This window comes from Lampetra fluviatilis, chromosome 28 (genome assembly GCF_964198595.1).
Source record: "Lampetra fluviatilis chromosome 28, kcLamFluv1.1, whole genome shotgun sequence".
NCBI lineage: Eukaryota > Metazoa > Chordata > Hyperoartia > Petromyzontiformes > Petromyzontidae > Lampetra > Lampetra fluviatilis.
This window is the reverse complement of record NC_136302.1, coordinates 11,613,267-11,627,814: the sequence shown is the minus strand read 5'-3', so window position 1 is coordinate 11,627,814 and position 14,548 is coordinate 11,613,267. Positions and strand designations below refer to the sequence as shown.

Genomic DNA, 14,548 nt, shown 5'->3' with positions numbered 1-14,548 from the left:
ACAAGATAATAATTTGTGGGGGGCGGGGTTGAAAGGGGGGGGGGCACGGGGGTTACCTTCGAAAGCGACAGAACAACAAAGAAGGTCGCCACGAACAGCGCGAACTGCGGTGGACCGAGAAACTGACACGTGCCAAGGGCACGGGCTCAACACAGTGACGTCAGGCACGGGTTGACCACAGTGACGTCAGGCACGGGTTGACCACAGTGACGTCAGACACGGGTTCACCAGTGACGTCAGGCACGGGTTCACCAGTGACGTTAGGCACGGGTTGACCACAGTGACGTCAGGCACGGGTTCACCAGTGACGTTAGGCACGGGTTGACCACAGTGACGTCAGGCACGGGTTGACCACAGTGACGTCAGGCACGGGTTGACCACAGTGACGTCAGACACGGGTTCACCAGTGACGTCAGGCACGGGTTCACCAGTGACGTTAGGCACGGGTTGACCACAGTGACGTCAGGCACGGGTTCACCAGTGACGTTAGGCACGGGTTGACCACAGTGACGTCAGGCACGGGTTGACCACAGTGACGTCAGACACGGGTTCACCAGTGACGTCAGGCACGGGTTCACCAGTGACGTTAGGCACGGGTTGACCACAGTGACGTCAGGCACGGGTTCACCAGTGACGTTAGGCACGGGTTGACCACAGTGACGTCAGGCACGGGCTCACCACAGTGACGTCAGGCACGGGTTCACCAGTGACGTTAGGCACGGGTTGGCCACAGTGACGTCAGGCACGGGTTCAATACAGTGACGTCAGACACGGGCTCACCAGTGACGTCAGGCACGGGTTCACCGCAGTGACGTCAGGCCGCCACGTGGCCTGCCAGCAGTGACCTCACCCCCTCTCGTTCTTTGGGCATCGTACGAATGCGCAGTACGTGCGTCGAACTTCCTTCGCGCCGTACGTAGCCAACCGTGATCATCGGAGATGCGTGGGAAAGACAACAAACTGCTTCACCACCACCATTTATTGAAAAATTATTTATTTAAAGCTGTTCTTTGTGTTTAATTTGTTGTCCATCCCCCGTACCTCCAATTAGCACGGTTGACTACGTACGGCGCGAAAGAAGTTAAACGTACACCACCACCACCGCCATCGTCATCAATCAGCCACGGCCAATCCACATGCCTCCTCCCGCAAGTCACTGCCGCCACAACCGCCTCTCACCCCGCTACGATGTAAGAAATCTACCCTGGCACCCCCCCCCTGCACCTCCCCTGCACCCTCCCTGCACCCCCCCTGCACCCCCCCAGCACCCCCCCCCCTGCACCCCCTCCTCCCCAGCACCCCCCCCCGAGCACCCCCCCCTGTACCCCCACCCCTGCACCCCCCCCCCCCTGCACCCCCCTGCACCCCCCTGCACCCCCCCTGCACCCCCCCCCTCCCGAGCACCCCTCCAGCACACCCCCCCTGCACCCCCCCTGCACCCCCTCCCCTCCCGAGCACCCCCCTGCACCCCCCCCCTGCACCCCCCAGCACCTCCCAGCACCCCCCCCCCCCTGCACCCCCCCCCCCAGCACCCCCCTGCACCCCCCCCCGGCCGTCAGCCGCTCTGCTCGGGCCCCGCGTGTGAGAGCACGAGGGGCCACGCGGCCACGTTGACGAAGGCGGCGCACGCGTCGTGGAAGAGCCAGGCGCGGGGCAGCGCCCCCTCGCGGCTCCACGTGGCCGCGCGGAGCCGCGCCTCGCACGACTCCATGAGCACGCGGTAGAGGCCTTCGAGGCCCTGCCAGTGGCCGCCCGTCACGTAGAGGCGGCCCCCCACCACCGCCAGCCCCCCGTTCTCGTGCAGGCTGTGCTTCAGCTGCACCTGCGTGTGCGCGTGTGTGTGTGGGTGTGTGCGTGTGTGTGCGTGTGTGTGTGCGCGTGTGTGTGCGCGTGTGTGTGTGGGTGTGTGCGTGTGTGTGCGTGCGTGTGTGTGCGCGTGTGCGTGCGTGTGTATGTGTGTGCGTGCGTGCGTGTGGCCGGGGCATGGAGGGGGGCATAGGGAGTGTAGTAGTTAGCGCGCTGCGCTACCAACCCGCCGACCCGAGTTTGATTCCCGCTCACGGCCACCAACGCCGGTGAAGATTAACTGAACCGGTCCTGGGCCTCCCTTAGGTCGACTCAGCCTCAAATGAGTACCTGGTGCGATGTGTAAACATCGTCATTAGCGAGACAAAGGCGGTCGGGCGTGGCGCTGGCCACCCACCCACCCACTCGTGTGCCGTTCCGGCCTCCATAAGCGCTCGTCGCTAACAGCACTTGCCCCAAGACTCTAAGAACTTGGGGTCGGCAGGTCTCGTAGCGCAGGACGCTGACTGCTGCGCCACCACTCCAAAGACAAAGATCCCCCGTATAGCCACCACTCCCTTCGCCTGCAGGGTTAGCGGGCCTCACCTTGCGCCACATGTTGGCGTCGGGGTCGTACAGGTAAGTCTTCTTGGTGTTGTCGGCGAGCAGGTAGATGACGTCATCCATTGTGACGCAGCGCGGGGAGGAGAGGTACCGCGGGATGAAGGGTGACGCCACCACGCTCCAGCAGTCTAGGAGGGGGCGGGGGGGGGTTGATGCGGGAAGATGCCGGGAAACAGGGAGACGAGACACGGGGAGACATGGGGTGACGAGACACGGAGAGACGTGGGGAGACACATGGAGACACGTGGAGATGAAACACGGGGAGACACGTGGAGACACGTGGAGATGAGACACGGGGAGATACGGGGAGACACGTGGAGATGAGACACGGGGAGATACGGGGAGACACGTGGAGACATGGGGTGACGAGACGCGGGGATACGAGACACGTGGAGACGCGGGGAGACGCGAGGGAGAGACGCGGTACCCCCAGCCTCAACGCGAACCCCCTCCAAGTCCCTCTCACCCGTGATGGGGCTGTATCTCTGCAGGGCGAGGGCGTTGTACTTGGCGGCGCACGAGCCCACCAGGTAGAGGCGTCCCCGGCACCCGCTCGCCGTGAAGTTGCTGACGAAACGCGGCGGTGCCGGCACGGGTGACCACGCGGCGCTGTACGGCTCGTAGCGCTCCGCCTCCACCACGCCCGACGCGGTGCCTGCCCCGACACGCACGGCGGCAGAGCGGGGAGAGGAGCTGGCCACCGTGAGGAGCCGTGGAAAACCGCGCGGACTGCGGCCCCCCCCCCCCCCCCCCGGGGCCGGGGAATGAAGTCGAGATATTTTTTTTTTCTTCCCCAACGCTCGAACGAGCTCGTCGAAAGCGACCGGTGCAGCCGGTGGTGGAAATGTCGCGTTCGCATGGCCTGCTACGAGCCCACTGCGCGTTTTAAGTTGGACACGGCAGCCGTTGGCTTCCACCAACACAAACTTGTACTCGTTGTATCGACCCTGTGCGGATGGATGATTGGTTGAGTCAACCCGCACCCCCCCACCCCACCCCTCACAACCGGGAATTGAACTCGAAACGTTCCAATTGTGAGCCGCTCGCTCTGCCGCTGTAGCCGCCTGGCCTGAACAAGAGTGGTGGCTATTGTGTAGCACACCCGTCGTGGTTGCATGACATTTACGTGGTAATATGGGGACACAAGGTCGCACGTGGCTGTGTGGGGTTTCATGCGGTGGAACGACGGTGCCCGCGGTTGCCCTGCGGTTGCCCTGTGGTTATCCCGTAGTTACCCGCGGTTACCCACGGTGTCACCGCAGTTGCCTGCAGTTGCCCGGGGTTGCCCACGGTTGCCCCGCACCTCCTATCGCGTACAGGTCGCCGTTGAGCGCTGCGGTGCAGTGGTTCGTGCGCGGTTTGAGCATCGGGGTCGCAGGCTCCCAGATCCGCACGGATGGGTTCAGGCGCCACACGTGCGTGGTCGACCAGCTGTCCTGCATGGAGCCGCGTGACCCCCCTACACACACACCACAATCACCCCCCCCGCCCCCACACAAATTCACTAAACTAAAATTGACCAGTGGTGGGTATGATGATGATGGAGATGACATTGTTGATGTCAGTGACGATGATGATGTTGGTGATGGTAGTGCTGCGTTACGAACCCGGCGACCCGAGTTCGATTCCCGCTCACTACCAAAACCAGTGGCGATTATCTGAACCGGTCCTGGGCCTCCTCTAGGTCAACTCAGCCTCAAATGAGTGCCTGGTGCGGTGTGTAAACATCGTCACTGGGGAGACAAAGGTGGCCCGACGTGGTGCTCTCCACCCACCCCCTCGTGTGCCGTGCCGCCCTTCATAGGTGCTCGCTAACAGCACTTGCCCCAGCAGTCGGTGAAGGCTACACGGGGGATCTTTGTCTTTGCGTGACGGTGTGCGTGTCCCACCTGTGACGTATACGCTGTTGTTGAGAGCGCACACCGAGAACCCCCACTTGTTGTACTCGGGGAAGTCCGGCAGCAGACGCCAAGTTCCTGCGCACACCGCAGACACCACACACACCACACACACACCACATATACACACACACCACACACACCACACACACCACACACACCACACACACACCACACACACCACACACACACCACACGTATACACCAGCGGCGTTGTTAACACATTTGAGGCTGAGTCGACCTAGGGGAGGCCCAGGACCGGTGTTAGCCATGAGCAAGAATCGAACGCGTGTCGCCGGGTTCGTAGCGCAGCGTGCTAGCCGCTGCACTACCCTTCCAAAAAACAAAGACAAAGACCCCCCGTATAGCCTCACCACACCGCTGGGGCAAGTGCTGTGAGCGAGCACACACTACCGCTCCCCACGCACCGACACAAGGGCACACAGATCGCGCTCACGCGAAGTGGGCTCGTAGAAGGCGGCGTTCCTGGATGGCGCCGCGTCCCCCCACTCCTCCTCCTCATCCTCGTCGTCCTCCTGCAGCGCTCGCCCCCCGATCACCACCAGCACCTCGCGGTCCTGGGGGGGGCAGCCCCCCTGAGGAGCCACGTCGTGCCCCTCGCCCTGCGGCGGGAGAGAGTCACGCGGCGCGCTCCGGACGTGGCGTCGCAACTGGCCGCGTGGGTCGGGAGGTGGCGGTGACCTCGCCGAATCGTTTTAAATGTTTTATTGGGCTCAATAAAACACCCGTCGCAATGCTGCAAAGTTACGCCTCAACATTATTCAGTTGAATTTTGATTTAAAGCTTTCGTGACTGCAGGGATTCATATTCTTGGTTCTTTCGGTAAAGTCACGTAGAAGGGAGATAATAAAATAATAAAAATATAAAACAATTAAAATTCTCACGACGTTGCTGTCCTTGGTGCTGACGTTAGGAAAAACCGTCACTTTTTTAAAATTTTCTTGCTGTGGATTTCACACCTGATGATGATTGCTTGTGTTGCAGTCGAAACGAATTTGTATTGTTTTATATCTATATTATTTTAGTATTTCCCTTCTACGTGACTTTACCGAAAGAACCAAGAATATTATTCAGTTGGTACCACACACGGCGGCAGCAGCAGCAAGCAGCAACAACATCGCCCCCTACTGCAAGAACTGGGCAGGGCCCTGCCGAACATTCGTCCCGAGACTCGATGAAGCTTTCCTGGGTCAACAGGCGCAGTTATAATAATTAGGAGTAGATTTTTTTTGGGTGAGGCCACGTGAATGATCTGGCGAGTTTTATGTCGGAAGACCCTCCACCACCTGACCTAGCCACACAAATTACATCGTCACAGATGCCGGGTCGGTGAAATCAGCGTCTACCGTGCGGAGGAGCTGTCGCAAAGTGTGCGGGGTCAACGTAGGGTCAACTAGCTCGCCTGGTCTACAGGAGGTCACGGGTTCGAGTCCAACTCTGGCGCCTGCTGCTGTATATTTGGTCGCGTGGATTTTTTTCTGGGTCCTCCGGTTTTGCCCTCCATATTTAGAATCAACGTCACACATTTAGTGTATTTGGCGGCTATACATTTCCACGTGATGAAGATGATGATAAGCCACTACGTTGAGCTACCATTTGTGGGCAGGTCGCTTCTGACAAAGAGCCGTACATCTTTACCAAGTAAGATAAAAAAGAAAGTTTTAGTTTGAGGTTATAAGTTGGCCACCTGGTCAGCGTCGGTGGCCTGCGTGTCGTCGAAGTCCATGGCGACGTCGGCGAGCAGCGCCCTGCAGGAGGGCTCCCCCTGCAGCAGGGGGTCCTGCAGCAGCGCCCTGCACGAGGGGCCGGCCCCCCGCTGGGCGCCGAGCCGCACGGCGCCCAGCAGGGCCCCCAGGTGGGGCGTGCGACACGCCGGGTCCCTCCGCACCCAGCTCAGGGCGGCGCCCAGCAGCAGCGCGGGGTCCTCGCGATCCTGCAGGGAGATGGGAGAGAGAGGCGAGAGGAGGGGAGGGGGGAGGAGGGGAGGGAGGGAGGTGAGGGAGGGAGAGGCGAGGGGAGGAGAGGGAGGAGGGGAGGGGAGAAGAGGGGAGAGAAGGAATAGAGGAGGGTAGGGATGGAGGGAGAGGGAGGGAGGGAGGGAGGGAGGAGAGTAGAGGACAGGTGAGGGGAGGGGAGGTGAGGGGAGGTGAGGGGAGGGGAGAGGAGGGAGTGCAGGGAAGTGGGGGATGGAGAAAGGGCGAGGGGAGGAATAGGATGGGCTGCGAGGGAGGGAGGCTTGTGTGTAGGGCCACTGTGATTTGTTGACACTCATACATCCCGTAGGTTGTAAGAAGCGAGAAGAAGGCTGAGGGTCAGGGTAAAGGTCAGAGTTGAAGGTAGGGTTATGGTGAGCATGAGGGTAAGGGTCAGAATTAGGACGAGAGTCAAGTGGTAAGAGTAGAGTCAGGATTAGGGTCAGGTGTGAGGGATAGGGTCAGGGTGACAGTGTCCGCATCAGGGTTGTGGTTAATGCTAAAGTGAGGGGTTTAGGGTATTGGGTTATGGCTAAGTCTGGGGGACACTGCCAAGCGGAGAGTTAAGCTCAGCGTTAAGTCTCAAGGGGGGGGGGAGGTACGACTTCGGGCCCGGGTGAGGGGGGCTGTGGCCGCTGCCGATTGGAGTGGAAGGTGGCAGCAGCGCTGGCACCACGACGGGTGACATCAAAACGGGGGGGCCGCTCGCTACCTGCAGCCGCTGGGCCGACAGCAGCTGTAGCAGCGAGTCGCAGCTCAGATCCCCGAACTCCTCCTCGGCCACCACCGCCCCGAAGTTGTCGAGGGCGAAGGCCCCGGCCTTGGCCGCCACCTCGGGGCAGGCGTGGGCCTCGGCGAACAGGCCGATGCCCAGGCAGTTCGCGGCCGAGATCTGCTGCTGCAGGTAACGGCTGCACACCTGCAGGGTGCCCGGCGGGGCGGTTAGAGTCCGGGATAGGGGGGGTGGCGTGTTGGTGGGGGGGTGGTGGGTGGGGGGGGTGGCGTGGTGGTGGGGGGGTGGTGGGGGGGGTGGTGGTGGAGGGGGGGGGCGTGGTGGTGGGGGGGGTGGTGGTGGGGGGGGTGGCGTGGTGGTGGGGGGGTGGTGGGGTGGTGGTGGGGGGTGGTGGGGTGGTGGTGGGGGTGGTGGTGGTGGGGTGGCGTGGTGGTGGGGGGGGGTGTGGTGGGGGGGGTGGTGGGGGGGGTGGTGGTGGAGGGGGGGGGCGTGGTGGTGGGGGGGTGGTGGGGGGGTGGTGGTGGGGTGGTGGTGGGGGGGGCATGGTGGTTGGGCGGGGTGGTGGGGGGGGCGTTGGTGGTGGGGGGGTGGTGGTGGGGGGGGGGTGGTGGTGGGGTGGTGGTGGTGGGGCGGTGGTGGGGGGGGGGCATGGTGGTGGTGGGGGTGGTGGGTGGGGGGGGGGGTGGTGGTGGGGGTGGTGGGGGGGTGGTGGTGGTGGGGTTGGTGGTGGGGGGGTGGCGTGGTGGTGGGGTGGGGGGTGGTGGTGGGGGGGGGGTGGCGTGGTGGTGGGGGGGTGGTGGTGGGGGGTGGCGTGGTGGTGGGGTGGTGGTGGGGGGGGGGCATGGTGGTGGGGGGGTGGTGGTGGGGGGGTGGTGGCGTGGTGGTGGGGGGGTGGCGTGGTGGTGGGGCGGTGGTGGGGGGGGGCATGGTGGCGTGGTGGTCGGTGGTGGGGGAGGGGTGGCGTGGTGGTGGTGGTGGGGGGGTGGCACCTCTCGCACGGACGAGAACTGGAGGCGTCCCGCCAGCGCGGTCAGTGTCTCCACGTTCTCCTGGTTGATGGTCAACCTCCCCGTGTAGGCGAAGTCCACCAGCTGCTCCAGGGCGGCCGGGTCGGCCTGGGGCAGCGGCACCACCGCCGAGAAGCTCTCTCCGGAACTCTCCGCAGAACATGGCCCTGCACGACACCCATCGTCAACAACAACAACGACAACATCAACGTCATCGACACCCCATCGTCAACAACAACAACGACAACAACATCAACATCATCGACAACAACATCGTCAACAACAACAACGACAACAACATCGTCGACATCGTCTTCAACATCATCATCAACATTAGCAAGATGATCAAAAACATCATCAACATCATTATCAACATCATCGACATCAACATTATCAATATCATCAACACTATCGTCATCATCAACATTGTCGACATCATCTTCAACATCATCATCGACATCATAATCAACAACATCATTATCATCAACATCATCATCGACATCAACAACATCATCATACAATATCATCGACATCATCAACAACATTATTAACATCAACATCATCAACAACATCATCGACATCATCAACATCATCACCACCATCATCATCAACATAATAACGAGGTGACTGACCGCCGTCGTGAGCGAGCGAGTAACTGGGTGAGCGAGTGACTGGGCGAGCGAGTGACTGGGCGATTGAGTGACTGGCGTGAGCGAGCGAGTAACTGGTGAGCGAGTGACTGGGCAAGCGAGTGACTGGGCGATTGAGTGACTGGGTGAGCGAGCGAGTAACTGGGTGAGCGAGTGACTGGGCGAGCGAGTGACTGGGTGAGCGAGTGACTGGGTGAGCGTGCGAGTGACTGAGCGAGGGAGCCAGTGACTGGGTGAGCGAGTGACTGCGTGAGCGAGCCAGTGACTAGGTGAGCGAGCGAGTGACTGGGCGAGCGAGTGACTGGGCGAGCGAGTGACTGGGTGAGCGAGCGAGTGACTGGGCGAGCGAGTGACTGGGTGAGCGAGCGAGTGACTAGGTGAGCGAGCGAGTGACTGGGCGAGCGAGTGACTGGGCGAGCGAGTGACTGGGCGAGCGAGTGACTGGGCGAGCGAGTGACTGGGCGAGCGAGTGACTGGGCGAGCGAGTGACTGGAGTGGATGTTTTTGTGCACATCCCATCAGCGACACGGCCTTCTGCGAGTGCATAATGTCGGCAGCATTGGTTCAAACGCAAAGTAGCAAAACTCTCTGGGCTGGGTTTGGACATTCGTCCGGCCAGCAGTCAGGAGCCGAGCAGGAGGAGTTGGTAAGGAGGAGGAGACCCTGGACAAGGAGGAGGAGGAGCCGAGGGGGAGGAGGGGAGCCCAGGAGGAAGAGGAACTGAGAAAGAGGAGGAGGAGCAGGATTCCTTAATAAGGAGGAAGTGGGGAAGGAGACAAAGACACAGGAGGAGGAGGAGGAGCTGCGAAGGAGAGGAGGGAGTTGATATGGGGGAGGATGATTGCTCAATCAAGTGGAGGAATAGTGAACGACGGGGAGCGGATGAGATGGAGGAGGATGGGGTGTATGGGGGTGAGGGGAGTGAGTAGGGTGAGGGGAGTGAGGAAGGTGAGGATGGTGATGGGAGTGAGGAGGGTGAGGAGTGTGAGGGGAGTGAGGGGGGTGAGGGGAGTGAGGGGGGTGAGGAGGGTGAGGGGAGTGAGGAAGGTGAGGATGGTGATGGGAGTGAGGAGGGTGAGGAGGGTGAGGAGTGTGAGGGGAGTGAGGGGGGTGAGGGGAGTGAGGGGGGTGAGGAGGGTGAGGGGAGTGAGGGAGTGAGGAGGGTGAGGGGAGTGAGGAGGGTAAGGAGGGTGAGTGAGGGGGGTGAGGAGGGTGAGGGGAGTGAGGGGAGTGAGTAGGGTGAGGAGGGTGAATGAGGGGGGTGAGGGGAGTGAAGATGGTGATGGGAGTCAGGACGGCGAGGAGAGTGAGGAGGGTGAGGGGAGTGCGGAGGGTGAGGGGAGTGAGGGGAGTGAGGAGGGTAAGGAGGGTGAGGGGAGTGAGGGGAGTGAGGAGGGTGAGGGGAGTGAGGGGAGTGAAGATGGTGATGGGAGTCAGGACGGTGAGGGGAGTGAGGGGAGTGAGGAGGGTGAGGGGAGTGAGGAGGGTGAGGGGAGTGAGGAGGGTGAGGAGGGTGAGGAGGCGGGTACCTGAAGAAGGGGCTGAAAAAGGTGGAATACTGATCGATCAGAATGATGGTGATGAGGCTGGGTGTGTGGTGAGGCTGGGTGAGGGGGCTGGGTGAGGAGGCGAGGTGAGGGGGCTGGGTGAGGGGGCTGGGTGAGGGGGCTGGGTGAGGAGGGGGCGGGATGAGGGGGCTGGGTGAGGAGGCTGGGTGAGGAGGCTGGGTGAGGGGGCTGGGTGAGGGGGCGGGGTGAGGAGGGGGCAGGGTGAGGGGGCTGAGTGGTGATGAGGCTGTGTGATGAGGCTGGGTGAGGAGGAGGAGGCTGGCGGGGTGAGGAGGAGGAGGCTGTGTGGTGGTGAGGGTGGTGAGGAGGAGGGTGAGGGTGGTGAGGAGGAGGGTGAGGAGGAGGCTGGGTGAGGAGGAGGCTGGGTGAGGGTGAGGGTGGTGAGGAGGAGGGTGAGGAGGAGGCTGGGTGAGGAGGAGGCTGGGTGAGGGTGAGGGTGGTGAGGAGGAGGGTGAGGAGGAGGCTGGGCGAGGGTGAGGGTGGTGAGGAGGAGGAGGGTGAGGAGGAGGCGGCGGGCACCTGAAGAAGGGGCTGCAGAGCGCCAGCACGGCGCGGTGGCACGGGTAGCGGCGCCCGGCCGCCTCGAGGGCGACGTCGCTGAGCTTGGGGTCGAAGCGCTCGGCGCGCAGGCCCGACATGACGAGGGCGCAGTGCGACGGCGCCTCGAACTCGAGGTCGTCCACGTCGCGCAACATCGCGGCCGCGGTGGTGGCGGCGGTGGCGGTGATGACGGTGGTGGCGACGGTGGTGATGGTGGTGGTGACAGTGGTGGTGACGGTGGTGGTGGTGGTGATGATGGTGGTGATGATGGTGGTGATGGTGATGGTGGTGGTGACGGTGGTGGTGGTGACGGTGGTGATGATGGTGGTGATGCTGATGCTGATAGTGGTGCTGACGGTGGTGGCGGTGTTGACGGTGGTGATGACGGTGGTGATGATGGTGGTGATGCTGATGCTGATGGTGGTGGTGACAGTGGTGGTGACGGTGGTGGTGGTGGTGACGGTGGTGGCGTTGGTGACGGTGGTGATGATGGTGGTGATGGTGATGCTGATGGTGGTGGTGACAGTGGTGGTGACGGTGGTGGTGGTGGTGACGGTGGTGGTGGTGACGGTGGTGACGGTGATGGTGGTATTGACGGTGCTAGTGATGGTGATGGTGGTGACGGTGGTGGTGGTATTGACGGTGGTGGCGACGGTGATGGTGATGCTGATGGTGGTGGTGACAGTAGTGACGGTGGTGGCGACGATGGTGATGGTGGTGGTGGTGATGGTGGTATTGACGGTGGTGGTGATGGTGGTGGTGCTGCTGGTGCTGGTGATGGTGGTGGTGGTGATGGTGGTATTGACGGTGGTGATGGTGGTGGTGATGGTGGTATTGACGATGGTGGTGATGGTGGTGGTGCTGGTGATGATGGTGGTGGTGATGGTGGTATTGACGATGGTGGTGCTGGTGATGGTGGTGGTGGAGTCGTCTGTTCAAGGCGGTGATCTCCTTCTTTGGTGTTGCTGTGATTATAGTGGTGATGACGGTGGTTACGTGATCAGAGTGAGAATGTGTATACAGGAGGAATCCGATGAGCTATAAAGATGTTTCCACAGATGTCCAGTGATGCTGACGGTGTTCCTCTTGGTGGTGGTGGTGGTGGTGGAGACGCGGTGGTGGTGCTGGTTATACTGGTGGTGGAGATGTGATGACACTGCTGGGGATGATGATGATGGTGGTAGTTGAGATGTGATGTTGCTATCTTTGCTGATGCTGATGGTGGTGATGGTGTGATGTAAAAACTCGTGGTGCTGATGGAGTGACGATGTGGGGTGGTGTAAGTGGTGTGATCAGGTGACGCACGTGTTTGGATGTGTTGATGGTGATGTTATGATACTGGTGGTTGATGGTGGTGGTGATGTTGGTGGTGATAGTGCTGATGATAGTAATAGTGATGGATGTTGATGGTGGTAAGGATAATGGTGTTGATGGTGATGTTTTGACACTTGAGTGTGTTGGTGGTGGTGGTGATGTTTATCGAGATGTTGATGATATTGATGGTGTTGATGGTGTTGATGTGGTGATGGTGATGTGTTCTCTACCGGATACAAGATTTCCAGGCTGGCAGAGGGAGGCTTGTCACGTGATGAACCGTATGATCCCTGGAATCACCGTGATTGCAGAATCAGTCACTGTGATTGTAGAATCAATGACTGTGATTGTATAATCAGTCACTGTGATTGTAGAATCACTGCGATTGCGCAGTCATCGTGCGTGTGTGGCTCTGGTGGAGTTGGTGATGATGGTGGTGCTGATGATGATGTCGTGATGATGTTAATAGTTTGTAATTCTGATGTGTTGGGTGATGATGATGATGTTGTGTTAATGACACTGGTGGTGATGGAACATTCAATCGTGATGATGGTGGTGATGTAGCCAAGTGCTGGTGATTGCAGCGTCTGCGCTGGTTGTGGCTGTTGGCGTGATGGTGATGATGGTGACGATATCGGTGACACCGACGATGACGACGATGATGATGGTGATTCTACTGATCGCAGCGATGACGCTTCTTCTGATGTCAGTAAATTCCTCTTGCTGTAGTCCCTGTTAGCGCTGCGGTGGCAAGAGCTGCAGCAGCAGCTGCTGATGCTGCTGATGATGATACTAAACAACAGTAGTCCAATCGCCGCCGCTGCTGTTGCTGCTGCTGCTGATGCCGGCTCGTATCACGTGTCTGCACGACTCCGTCACATCGCGTTCCCTCGTGTGTCCACAGATCCGGCGAGACACGTGGGGTCCCGGGTCTTAATACATCGGTGGGGGGGTAGGGCCGTGGGGCCCCCTCTGTGCCGGCAGGGGTAGGGGGGAGGGGTCCCCTGTGCCATGAGGGGATCGTTTCATTCCCCCCTCGAGTGCCCGAGCGGACAGAGGTCAGCGGCGAGGTTCAGATAAGCGCTTGTGCCAGGCTAGGTGCACGTGAAGCGGGGGGAAGGCTCACTTGCTTGGCAAGACACGAGGCCGCGGGACAAACCCAGGTGGTACGGGTTGAATGGTGTGCCAGGCTAGGTGCAGGAGGTCACCGGGCAGACAGACAGACCCTGTCGTGACCGAGATGACTGACAGATGACATCGCCTGTGCTCTGCACTCTGCCAACTTGCTGCGTAGACACACAGAGACACGGACTGAGATAGACACACACGCAAAGACAAAGTTCCCCCTATAGCCTTTAACAGACTGTTGGGGCAAGTGCTGTTTGCGAGCGCCTGCTATGCCTGGCACGGAACCCGAGGGGGTGGGTGGCCAACAGCACGCCCGGCCGCCTTTGTCTCCCCAGATATATACATACCGCGCCGGTAACTCAGTAAAGCCTGCGTCCACCTACAGAGAGACACACAAACAGACGGCGTGCGTAGACACACAGACATAAGTGGCATAGCTTCCAATGTCGGTTTATAAATAGATGCCGTAAATGTGTGTGCTACTCTGTGTGCGCGTGTCACTGTGTGCGCGCGTGTGCCAAGGCCATACGGGAGATCTTTGTGTGCGTGCCACTTTGTGTCCGTGTGTGGCACTTTAGGGAGCGGTGGTGCAGCGGTTAGCGGGCAGCGCTACGAACCTGAAGACCCGAGTTCGATTCCCGCTCACGGCCAACACCAGTGACGATTGTCTGAACCGGTCCTTGGGCCTCCCCTAGTACCTGGTGCGGTGTGTAAACATCTTCACTGGGGAGACAAAGGCGGTCGGGCGTGTTGATGGCCACCCACCCCCTCGCGTACCTTCGTAGGTGGCCGTGAACAGAACTTGCCCCTACAGCCCGTGTTGGCTGTACGGGGGATCTTTGTATTTGCGTGTGCAAATGAATTATGTGACGCGTGTAATGTGTTTATTTTCGGTGTATGCGGTGTGCGATGTGTCTCAAGTACATAATCCTATGATACAATGTGTACACATGGGTTGGGCGAGTTAACACAAACAACAACAACATTTGCCCCTGCAGCCTGTTAAAGGCGCCACTGACTACTGTATCTTTGTATATATGTGTGCAGTATGCGTTCTTTGTGAAAGTGTGATGTGTGGTTCATTCCAATTGGTGAATATCTGAATGGGTCATGTGCCTCCCCTAGGTCGTGTCAACCCTAAATGAGTGCCTGGTGTGGTCTGCAAGCATCAGCACTGGGGAGACAAAGGCGGTCCGGCGTGGTGCTGGTCACCAACCCCCCCTTGCGTACCGTGCCGGTCTTCATAGGTGCTGATGGCACTTGCTGCAAACGTCTGCTCAGGATATTTGGGGGATCGTTGTGTATAC

At 60.1% G+C, this 14,548-nt stretch overlaps 1 protein-coding gene across 1 annotated transcript; it reads right to left on the bottom strand.

Moving 5' to 3' along the window:
* Positions 1-1,539: 1,539 nt before the first annotated feature.
* On the bottom strand, positions 1,540-10,954 carry LOC144942789 (kelch-like protein 30). Its single transcript, XM_078869722.1, is given in 11 exon segments — positions 1,540-1,822; positions 2,392-2,537; positions 2,876-3,064; positions 3,713-3,868; positions 4,299-4,385; positions 4,765-4,930; positions 6,016-6,261; positions 7,014-7,220; positions 8,024-8,182; positions 8,184-8,208; positions 10,779-10,954. Coding segments are annotated over 11 exon segments (1,824 nt in total). The 3' UTR covers positions 1,540-1,555.
* Positions 10,955-14,548: the final 3,594 nt, after the last annotated feature.